At 39.8% G+C, this 12,609-nt stretch overlaps 1 protein-coding gene across 9 annotated transcripts in view; it reads right to left on the bottom strand.

The window, feature by feature from the left end:
• Window positions 1–5,059: 5,059 nt before the first annotated feature.
• AFF1 (ALF transcription elongation factor 1) overlaps window positions 5,060–12,609 on the bottom strand; it is a 204,386-nt gene continuing 196,836 nt past the window's right edge. For all 9 annotated transcript variants that reach the window (XM_024245831.3, XM_024245833.3, XM_063723829.1 and 6 more), the window contains 2 exons: window positions 11,382–11,605; window positions 5,060–10,490 (listed from right to left, as the gene is read on the bottom strand). In XM_024245831.3, the coding sequence (XP_024101599.2) occupies window positions 10,369–10,490; window positions 11,382–11,605 (346 nt within the window). In that variant the 3' untranslated portion in view covers window positions 5,060–10,368. The remainder of the gene's footprint in view (window positions 10,491–11,381; window positions 11,606–12,609) is intronic.

Here is a 12,609-nt window from a genome sequence, read left to right as displayed (position 1 = left end):
ATGACGCAATCTCGGCTCACTGCAACCTCCACCTCCTTGGTTCAAAGTGATTCTTCTGCCTCAGCCTCCCAAGTAGCTGGGACGACAGGTACGTGCCACCACGCCCAGCTAATTTTTTTTTTTTTTAATTTTTAGTAGAGACAGGGTTTCACCATGTTGGCCAGGATGGTCTTGATCTCTTGACCTTGTGATCCACCCGCCTCAGCCTCCCAAAGTGCTGGGATTACACATATGAGCCACCACACCTGGCCTGTAACATCAAAAATTTAAAATTTAGCTTAGGCTTTGACCCAGACATTTCCCTTCCAGGAATTAATCCTATAGAATACTTGTAAGAATGTACAAAGATGTTGTGTACTACGATTCCTTCAGTACATTGTTGTAACCACAGAATATTGTGGGGAGGAGTGACTTGTGTCCATAATGGGAAAATGTTTAAATAAATGGTGGCGTATCTTATTACATGGTACTTTGTAGCCAAAATATGCTGGACATTGAAAAAGGACTGATACACAGTGTAAAAAACTGCACAGAAAAGTTGTAGAAAGATATGCACAAACTTAACAGCTGTAGAATCTGGGGAGGAAGTACACTTGCCCTTTCACTTTTTGCTCCGTATGCCTCTATATAGTTGTCCCTTGGTGTTAAGTGTGGGGTTGGTTCCAGGATCCCCACAAATACCAAAATCCATGGATGCTTAAGTCCCTTTGTAAAATGGCACAATATTTGCATATAACCTGTGCACATTCTCCCATACACTATAAATCATCTCTACATTACTTTCAATACCCAATACAATGACTACACATCACTTCATTCGCGTGGATGCAACATAGTACTCGGCACGTGGCAAATTCATTTTGTCTTTTAGAACTTCGTGGGAATTTTTCACCCTGAATATTTTCTATCTCCGTTGAATCCACCAATGCAGCACCCATGGATATGGAAGGCTAACTGTAATTTGTTTTACTAGTCTATTTGTAAATCAGCTTAAAAATAGGATGGAAAAATTACATTCTCGTGTATATGTAAGCTTGGGAAGCTCTTTAAAACCACTCTACCAGGATCACTTGCTTCTTCCCTTGAGATTGTGAATTCCTCAGTTGCAGTCCTGGGTACCAAGTTTTACTTGCACAAGGAGTTGCTTCGAAGATTGTAGTTCAAAGATGGAAAACTAAAGGCATTTTTCTATAGTTCATTCAGTTGAGCACGACTGGTTTTCCACATCCAGTAGTGTGAGTATTCCTAAGAAAATATGTGCTCATGCACCTTTCTTGAGAAGGGGTTGGTAGTGTTTCTTAGAGGATAATTTATAGGAATAGTTAGCAGTGAAGATATCAGAACCCATAATTGTTTCTTCCTCCTACACATGAAATAAGGTAAATGAGATGTTAGGACTGGGCCTCCATAATAGAGAAGGGTGATTTAAAGCACTTATCCAGGGGAGGCACATGGTCTTTTTAAAGCTAAAATAGAATTGTGTGTTCAAAGAGTATTTCAAGGCCTGCCCTCAGTCTGTTGGAAAGGCAAAGGCCCTTATTATCAGAGCCTTGGTGTCTCAGTACAGTCTTGCTTTCAGCTGAGTGTGGTCTACTGGAAAACCACAAACGCTGAAAGAGTCCTATTCCTTAGACAAAACAGACTAGACAGTACAATTATCTAATCACTACCAAAGTAACAGCAGATAAACCTCCGATTATATTCTGGTAAAGACACATTGGGCTTCAAAGTTATTTGGAATGGATTTGAGGGTTCTAAGCACCACCTAGATGACTTACGTAAAAGTAGCCTGGATTGTGACAATTTACATTCCTAACAACCCTGGCAAATAGTGAGCCAGTACCTATTCAAATAATGCAGGCTCCAAAAGTGCCTAGATACTTGCGAATAAAAGAACACAAAGGGAGATTACCACTTTAACCTCACAGAGTAGTTGCCAGTATTCAGTGATAGTAAAACTGCCTTGTACAGCATCTGGGAAATAGTCTGTATGCACCTTATGGAGACATCAAAAGTCGGCAAGGACACTGCCGACTTAAATTTTTTTTTAAAGCCCAGCATAATAAATTTAATTATTTGGAGAGAAATACTTAACAAAAGGTTAATATCCTCCAAATACATAAATCAAAAGGAAAAAGATGCATTTTTCAGCCTGGTGGATCATCTTTTCTTTACTGCTCAGCATCCCCTTGTTAGCAGAACCCTTCCGAGTGGTGAACTCAATCTATATAACTGGTGAAAACGGCTTTCCCCCCATCTACTAAGATGGGCGTTTGAACTGGGTCTAGAATACTAGTCACATAACCCATGCACTGCAAATGGCAGCTTAATGTGAGGGAAAAATACTCTATCATGGAATAAAACACACCAGGGACACCATTTGCCACCTATCAAGTTCGGTGACTTTTCTCCTTCCCCTTTTCCAACATAATACCCAGGTTAGATAAAGGATTAGGAAAATAGATACTCTGAAAACGTGATAAAACTTTTTTTTTTTTGAGACGGAGTCTCACTCTGTCACCCAGGCTGGAGTGCCGTGGCGCCATCTCGGCTCACTGCAAGCTCTGCCTCCCAGGTTCACGCCATTCTCCTGCCTCAACCTCCCGAGTAGCAGGGACTACAGGCGCCTGCCACCACGCCTGGCTAATTTTTTTTTGTATCTTTAGTAGAGATGGGGTTTCACCGTGTTAGCCAGGATGGTCTCGATCTCCTGACCTTGTGATCCGCCTGCCTTGGCCTCCCAAAGTGCTGTGATTACAGGCGTGAGCCACCACGCCCAGCCGATAAAACTTTTCTATGGGTAATCTGACAATAACAAGAGCCTGTAAAATACACTCTTCCCATTCTTTAACTCCCAATGAAGTAATCTTTTTAGCAAGGATCATCAATGCGTGCTGTAATAAAATCACTTAAGTGAAAGGTTGTGGGGATAGGGAAAAGATCTTATTTATAAAGGAGAGTTCTGGTGATCATATCTTAACCAAAGACTCAAATTTATTATCACACATAAAAACCATTTTAGTTACCTCCTGACGTGATCCAGTATGAAGCCCACAGAATCACCTGTGAAGGATTCTTGCCAAATATAATCACACCACTAGACTGAACTTGTAGTTTATAGGAAAGACAGGAGATGAATGAATTAATGAACATTTGGGGGAACCAGACAAATTGAGGATGGGGGACATTAAAAAAAGGTGGGGGTGGCTGGGCGTGGTGGCTGACACCTGTAATCCCAGCATTTTGGGAGGCCTAGGCAGGGTAGATCACTTGAGCCCAGGAGTTCAAGACCAACCTGGACAACATGGTGAAAGTGTCTCTATAAAGAACACAAAAATTAGCTGGGCCTGATGGCATGCGCCTGTAGTCCCCACTACTCAGGAGGCGGAGGTGGGAGGATCGACTGAGTGCTAGAGTGAGCTATGATTGTGCTACTGCACTCCAGCCTGGGTGACAGCCTGTCTCAAAAAAGTTTGGGGTGGGTGAAGGAAGGATTGTTCTCAAGACTAAAGAGACATAACCACTAAATGTAATGCATGAAACAGTTGAAGCCATGTTCAAAAAGGTAAGTTTGAAGGCAGCTACAGAAATTTGAATATGGACTGAACATTAAGCATTGAGAAATGTCTTTAGATGCTATAATGGTATTGTGACTACTTTGGAAAGTGTCCTGACAGATGCATGCTGCAACTTTTAAGTGTGAAATATGTCTGCAACTCACTATTCAGCCTAAGTGTACACACCTACACATTTACATAAAAAATATGGTAAAATGTTAATTGTTGAATCTAGGTGGTAGGTATACATGTATACATAGTATTATTTATTTTTTCAGGATATGCTTGAATATTTTCCCAAAAAAAGGAAGAAAAATGAATGTTTTCACTATATAATCCACTTCTTGGAATTCCAAATAAATATCCCAAATTCAAAATATTTGAATTTCCCCAAATATTTCATTCCAGGGATGGTCATGGAAACATTCTTTATAATATCCCCAGATTATAAACAATTAACAAGGGTGTTAAATTGGCACAACCATACCTGGACTACTACTAAGTTATACAAGATATGACATGGAGTTTTGGTGAAAAAGGTTAAACACCCAGAAGAGACTTGACGACTGAGACCCATTTTTCAAGCCCTAGTTCAAATTAGATGATTCTTTTCCCTGTAGTTTTTCTCATCAGATCTAAAACACTCCCTTTCCCCACACTTGCTATTGCATGATTGTACAACAGTTATTGTTGACTTTTCAACTTTGAATTTACAGGGGATGGGTCCATGTTTGTTCACTAGGACTAGTACGAGTGGAGACTGATCTAACATTTGGAAGGACAAAAAATTAAAAAGGAAGAGGAAGGCAGTGAGTGTTCCGGCTGGAGGGTCAGCAGCTGGGATATGGCAGTGCAGTAAGGGGAGGAAATGAAATAGCCACTGGTTTCTGAGTGATTACATAATGCCACATACCATGCTAAGCAATCTCAATACATCATCTAACGTGATCCTTGCAATCTTACTGGGTGGATACCATTTCAACAGTTGTAAAAGAGAAATGCAGAGGTTAATCTGACCAAGGGTCACCTAATTAGCAAACCAGAAAATCAGATTCAAACACAAGGAAGTCAGATTTCAGCACCCAGGTCCTTTCCCATTTCATGAAATCAAAGAGGATTTTTTCTTTAACGGTGGCAAAGGGTGAAAAGCCCAGATAACTTTTAGATCCCTTTCAATACCAACATTCTACAATCCTGTCTACCCAGCAAATTTGGAAATAAATAGGCAAATTTGGTCACTGCTACACCCTCCAGTTGATGTTAGGATAAGAAGCCACACTAGTGATGTTAGGCCAATTTGTGTCTGATTATGATCTTAGCGAGATCAACTGAACAGAAGGATAAGCTGCCTTCTGAACAGTTCTTTCTCCATTCCAGCAATAAATATTGTGAATAAGGGCACATTGCTCACATGAAACTCCTTGGCTATAGATGGCAATTTCACATAATGGTATTAAGAATTACTGTATTCAGGTAAAGGGAAAGCATAGATTCAAACCCAATGATTTCTCGAAATTTTTATTAGTTTTTTTGTTTTTTTACAGCTTGATCCTCTTATGAAAAGGAAAGAATTTAAAGATGAACAATTACATTTTTGTTTAAACAGCAATTAATCCTTATTACAGGGAACAAAAGATCTGTGGCACATTGTCTTTGGAAAGATCTTTTGCAGATTTTTCTTCTAAAAAAAACTATAATTCTCTCACAGATCACATATTCTCTTTCAAACGACTATACAAGGCAGCTAAATTTTATTCACAAAGCCCCAAGTTGCAGTTCCATTGCTGAAGTAGGTAAAATACATGGAGTTCCCCTTAATTTGTGTTGCACATCTTCCCATTGAGAGCATCACTGCTTCCCTACCCTATGTACAAAATCATTGTGTTGATGACAGCTGGCACGTTATTCCACAGTAATTAAAGAAAAACTTATTATTTTAAAGATAGACCAGTGATTTTCATTTATCAACTGGAAAATTTACTCCTTTTTAAAACAATTTTAATACCAAGATTTGACTTTCCTCCAAAGTTACAAGAAAGCAAAAAATATATAATATAATATATAATGGTAATAAATAAAAAAAAGGCAACCCTGCTCAGGTATCATCCAAAACATGATCACATTCAGAAAAAAAAAAACAAGATTTGGGACACATGCGTGCGCATACATACACACACACATATACACACAGACACACACAACCCCAACATGAACAGTGTATACTTGATATCTGGGGGGGATATGCAGTAATTTTAACAATACACGTTGATGGCCTCAACAAAGGTGAAGTTAATACTGCCTGTGTTAAGCATTGCTTAAAAAATCTACTTTTAAGCAAAGCAAGTTGTCCTCCTTAGGTCAGCCACTGCCTGGTCCGACCAGTGCAGCTTGGCCAGCCTCACTATGAGTGGTCTTATTCCCTTGTCCTCTCTAGGCCGATATACTAATATATAGGCTCACAAGGAGCTGTAGGGTTTCCCTCCTGCCCTCTTAGGTAGAGAAGTATAGGCACTTCTCTACCCAGTACAGTGCCTGCTGATCTCTGACGCTCAGTGGAACAGAATATAGTGTCATTTCCTCCTGACAATAAGAAATTAATAGCCACCTAAAGAAAAGCAGTAGTTGGTATTTGTCAACTCACCATAATTAAGAACTGAAGAACATGGTCACTGCTCACAATTCACGAAGAGATGAACACTCCAAGTCGCCAAGAAACCAACACAACTGGATTGCATATTTGAGGTTCACATGGTGGCAATACCACTTGCAGTGTTTGAAGGAAAACCCCCAACACTATGCTATTCTGCCATTACACCTCCTTCCAATAGAATGACACAAAATAAAGGCACAGAAAAATACCTTACATCCATTAATCCTAAGTGGGACCCAAAACAAAAGAGGCAACTGGCTCAGGAACAGGAGGGGAAAAAAGGTACTGCCATAACTGATCCTAGCATCCCTTCATGGCTGCAATGTGTAACTCTCACTTTTCAGTGAGAAAAATCTATACTCTTGTGTTTCTAAAGGAAGCACAAAATATTCCTGCAAGATTTAAATACTGCTAATCAGTGGCAAAGAGTGTAAACAGATGAAATGGCAAAGTTTTACAAGTTTTTTGTAGTGTTTGGGAAAATAAAGAATCTGTGGTAGGAAGCAAGCAGGCTTAAGTACATTAAAAAAAACAAAACAAAACCCGAAAGCCCAGCCTCAAGTCTCAATCTACTTTAAGATGCACAAATACAACTCAAACTTCCTAAAGCAGAGGAGTAAAAGGTGGCAAGAGCCATGTATCATCCCTGAAGCCACGGCGAAACAAACACAGCAGTATTTAAAAACTCGGTTCAGTCAAAGGCACAATTCAACCAACCTATTTTTCTCTATTTAAGTGTATGTATTTATATCCCTTTGTGTATCAGAGATAACAGTTGTGTTAATTGTAGAGGACACAATGGCTTTCTTTTGCGTCTAAAAATTACTGAAGATGAATCAGAACAGTAAGCTCCTGATGCTAGTAACATTAATGTGTAAGATACCAAATAAGGCAAGTTTTCAGCCAGAAAGGGGTAGGGGGTTTTAGCTTTCTAAACATCCTGAGACCTGAAATTAAAGGATACAGGACAAGGGAGATAAGTGTGGTCCAATCTGTCTAAGGGAAATAGCTACACATTTTGGTCAAAACAGATAATATGAAGGTCTTTTTGTTACAAAATATTAGATGCTTTTCCCATTCAGTATTGTGATCAAATCATAATATCAGACAGTCAAATTCTCCTCCTATTGTGATTCTATTTCTGATAAATGCTTGCTGGGCCCTCCCACTCCTCACCGCTGCTACTAGGTGGCCAATGTTTTCACAATCCGAACCCAGTATCATTCGATAGATTTTAGTAAAGTGTTTTTTCATTATTTAGCAGGGCTCTTAAATTCAATAATTCACAGAAAGGACAGAAACATTAAACACTTTTAAAAATAAAACAGTGTTCTTCCATTTCCTACTAAAGACACACACAAACACACACACACACACACACCTTGTAGTGCCAAAGGCAAGATTTACACTCTATTTTCACTCCTTAAGATGATTTGCATTTGTCTTACCGTGAAGTGTGTACTATTATTGTTATGAGAACTTTGCATATTCTAAGGCTTAATTTTATAATCTAGCCCTTTCAAATGATCTACCTCAGTACAGATTTTGCCTTTGGGAATTGTAAGCATGCAGTGAAAAAGTGCAAATGATTTTAAAAATCCTTTAGACTTCTATATACAACTGTAACAGCAAAAAGACCCTATGAACATTAAGGATTCATCAGCCACTACCTTTCACATACTCTATTAAAAAGGTTACCATTAGTTACTCTCTTTTAGGTACAATGCAATAAGGATCAGAAATATCCAATGACCAAAGTAGTACAAATTGATCTATGCACATTTGTTACTTTTTCAAAGGACAAATAAAATCTTTATATCTAGTTCAGAAAAAAAAAAAAAAAACCCACAAAGAGTAAGGCCACTGAAAAAGCAATCTGTTTTAGAGCTGGCTGAGAAATCTACTTGGAAATGTCTTCAGTCAAGGGAGCACTGTGGCTTGCCAACAGAACACGCACATGCTCTGGCACAATCTGCATAGACAGGACCTGCCATAAAGAACACAACCCTTCACAATTGACAGGTGGCTTGTTCTAGGGAATGGTGGGGCAAAGGGGGAAGGGATGGCTAAGGGAGTAAGGAAAAAAGAGAGATGTTAAATAACATCTTCAATATCGAAATAAAGCCTGATTCTGGTGCCTCGTCCCTTACATATAACAGATGGACACACAATGCTACAAACACAGAAAACCTACCAGGCAATTACTGTTCATTTAACACAGGTTTTTAAAACTAGCAGTTTAAAAAGGACCAGGGCTTTGCTTTATAACATGAATAAATGAAACCGGTCATCAGGAATCACACATCAAGGTCTTATGCTCAGATATGACTACAGCTGTCATTCTCTGGCTTTCACCTAAACATGAGGGACCAGACCTCTGACTTAGTGACAACCAAAGAACAGTCTGGAGAAGAAACTGACGGAACAGCCTCACACAGACCACTCACACTGAGAGATAAGCATCGCTCCCATCCCTAGACACATCCCTTTGTGTATTTACAAACTACCAAGAGAGTTCCTGCATTCATCATAGGGATCTTAGATGTCTTCATTATAAATAAATATGGTTCTCCCTCCTCCACTAGTAGGAAAATGTGAAACATGCTTGGTAGGAAACATGTAGGGGGCAGAATGGGACAAAGGCGGAGAAAAAATAGTTATAGAGATGACACTCCTCAATTGTAGTAAGTGTGCAAATTCTACTTCTAAAAGGGATAAAAAAGAATTGCCTTTTAAAAACACTGCACTCAAAGTAATGTTTCCAATAATAACCTTTAAAGTTTCAATGAAAAAGAAAAATCTGCTTATGGGCACATGAGATTTCTGATTATTTCATTTTAGGTCATTCAAAATGGACTTGGTTTAATGTATACACTATGGCAATAACTTACGGAGGGCCACAGTTCCTCCTCAACCAAATCAAATCTAGCTGAGAACACTCTGGAGTGAAGGCATGTGGTGACAAGTTTTTCAAAAGTCTAATTAACCACCCCAAATCTCTACATCCTCTCAGGGAGTTAACTTCCCCTAGACAATCAAGGACTCTGAAAGTCTAGTTTTGCTATAAATATAAAATAATTTGTAGCAGAAAAATATAGCCTCTCTAAGAAGCAGATTTCATTTTTCTTGTTCACTGACGAAACTCTGAGTTGGTTGGACAACGTGAGTTACCACATAACTGTAGACCACAGATCAGCACCTCAAATTCCAGCTCTACTTAAACAAAACTTTAAAAGCACTTTAGCCATCTGGTCAGGTATAAATGTTGGTTCCCTTCTTCCCCAAGGTAGGAAATTCAGAATAGAGTCAACAGTGACTGCCCTGTTAGAGAGTCCCTTTCACTGAAGCAGGGGTGGGAAATGGCAAGGGTAGGAAATGGCAGCGCCAAGTCCTCCTGTGCAGACCTCGAGGCGACACCCCATGTACTGTGGCTCCTCCTCGCCGCTCCGATGTGGGCTGACTTTCAGCACAGTAATGAGAAGTCAGAGCTGGGGTCAATGTGCAGCCCTCTAGGCAATGGGGAGATGGGGGGCGGCAGGAGCAGGGGTTGCCTTCAACTTTATAAATTACAACAATACTTGGTATTATCAAGCCACTGTTCACTGGCAGAAAGTGGAGCACAGTGGAGTCCTTCATTACGTATGGTTTACAGATGGCCATTAGAAGTTATTAAACATTTCTCCCAAAACTCAAAAGAAAAATAATCATCCACAAAACCCTTCACCAAAAGTCATTGTTAAAAAAAAATTTCCTTCTGGGAATGGACTAGTGTGGCTACTGAGATGATGTGAAATTCACTTTCAGAGTTGAAACTGTTTCTTCCTCATTTCATTTGCAACTTGTATCCTGCTGGTTAAAAAAAAAACAAGAAATGTTTCTAGACCATTCATACACCCATTTAAGCTACATTGCACTTCTGTCCTTTAGTTTGGAAGGGCAAGATCATCTCTGGGGCCAGCCTCCTCATCTCTGCTTCTGCATAACCATAGTGTCCAACCAATGATCACACCGTTGTTGAGAGTTTAAGTGGACAAATGTCCTGGCCATCTCGTGCTTCTGTTTTAGAGTTTGGTGTCCTGATGAAACAAATGTCTGGACTGTTTTTGAGGCTTCCAATGTGCAAAAATAGTTCCCAAGGCATTGAATCAACCTGGGGCTCCATTAAGGTGTTTTGGTTAATTCTTGTAGCTGCTGAAAACCCTGTCGTGTATAGTGCACCAGGTCCACCAAACTGCTGTTGAGGGCCAAGGTGCACACATTTGTGCTGAGCCGAGCAAAGAATTCTGCAAAAACAAAACAAAACATTAAAAAAACAAGTAAATACACAAGCACACACAAAAATTAAAATGGAAACAAAAATTCAAGGTTCCAGAAGGTACGTCCCCACAATATTCTGCACTTTATCACAGCAAAAAAATCACAATCTACTGTGATTGCTTGCTAATTCTCCACTAGACTACAAACCAGGTTTGCTTTAGAGATGAATCCATAATGCTTAGCACAATGGCTGGCACTTGGAAAACATCAAATTTATACCTTTGCCTCAAAGGATGCATTAATGAAAAAAAAAAAAGTTAAAAGCATTATCAGTTTGATAAGACAGATAAGGCCCTAAGAGGCTATGTCGAAAGTAAGTGATTACAGCCAGCTGGCTCCTCCAACTCTCCTGAACCTTGCATTTCTCCAAGGGTCTTCTTCCCCAAACAAGTCTCAATAATGTTTACTATGCTGTATCTCTCGTACTATAGCTACTATCTTTCTTAACATATACTAAAAACAAACAATAACCTCAGTATTTGGGTTATGCTACTTTGTATCTCCAATGTGCTGAGCCTAGGAACAGCCAGTGACAACTCTTCTTCATTTGCCTTGCCTTTCAGCTAGCATTTCAGCTCAGGCTGAAATAATGACAGCAGAATTTCAGAAGGGGCAAGGTGCTAAAGCCACTTCTATTTTGGTTTTGCTAAGATCTAGCCATAGAAATTCAGCTCCATGCCACAGTGCTCAAGGAATAATTGCAACTAGGTTTTGAGGCAGAATGGAGAAAATATAATTAAAGTAAAACAGCTACACATTTCCTTTTCTCCAAGAAACTGAACTTAAAATATAAACCAATGTTTTTTCCTCCCAATCCAAACACCCCAGTAATTACCACCACAAAGCCATTTATTTACCTTTATTCTTCCTTGTGAGGGCCTCGGCCTGTTCCCAAAGGTCAAAGGCAGTAAGAACATGGGACGTGATGGTGACATAGGAAGATGTCATATTCTGGATGGTGACTGGGGTGCTGATAGTGGCAGCCACCCCACTGCTCCCCACACTGCCAGCACTTGACTGGGACCCTACGGAGCTGGCAGGAGAAGGCATTGGGGAAAGAGGGGATGGTGTGCCTGTGCTTCTGGGAGGCGGAAGAGAAGAGATAACTGGTCAGTCAGTCACCAGTAGACCCCTGGATCACAGATTTACGTGTCTGGAACTACAGTCCAAGACACAAAGCTTCACCACACACCTGCCAAAATGATAACCACTACTAAAGTCACTCCTACAAGGTCAACAAGACAACCTGCTGGGCTAATCTGTATTCCAAATATGCTTTTCCCATGCCATTCGCATAGTCTACTTCCTCTGCCTGGAATCTCCTAGTAAGACAATACTCTATGTATGTAATGTATGCATATGTATGTATGTGTGTGCACCCACCTGTATTTCATCCTTTCATCCACTCAGTAAACACTGAGCACCTGCTCTGTACCATGTATTCTTTTAGACACTGTGGATACCCTGGATACATCACAGCTTCCTTTCTGCCACCACTTGAACATCTCTCTTTTCTTACATTTATCTACTGTTTATTCCTTTTCCTGGGCCACAGCAGAAATAATGTCTTATTAATTTTTGCATTACTAGCACTTAGCACAATAGGTGCTAAAAGTAGGCTCCTGATAAATACTTCATCAGAAGACTCTATCTCCTCTCTACTCCACTCTTGGCTGAATATCTGGACCTGCAAGTTAACATGTGACTCAATGTGGATTAAATAAAAAAGAGTTCATGAATATAAAATGGAAAGATGGCTCAGCAGCAGTAGCCTCATGATGTTACACCTGCCGTTTGGGCTGCACGGACCTAGCAGAATGTACATTTGCAAGGAGTAGAATGAAAGCTCCATGAGGGCAGTGGTTCTTGTCTGCTGTATCCCCAGTACCTAAAACAAGGCTTGGTATGAAGAAGGTGCTCAGTATATACTGGATGGACAAATGACTGAAGGAGTTATGTAAAATAATGTGATTGACAATCTATTAGCTTAGAATAATATCTCAGATGCAGCAGCCATGAAAATCTTCAGAGGTAATATGAAGTTACTTCTTAATCAGGACTTTCTTTTTTAAGAGAGGCCATATG

The sequence above is a fragment of the Pongo abelii genome, chromosome 3 (assembly GCF_028885655.2).
Source record: "Pongo abelii isolate AG06213 chromosome 3, NHGRI_mPonAbe1-v2.0_pri, whole genome shotgun sequence".
NCBI lineage: Eukaryota > Metazoa > Chordata > Mammalia > Primates > Hominidae > Pongo > Pongo abelii.
This window is presented reverse-complemented; position numbering and strand designations above follow the sequence as displayed.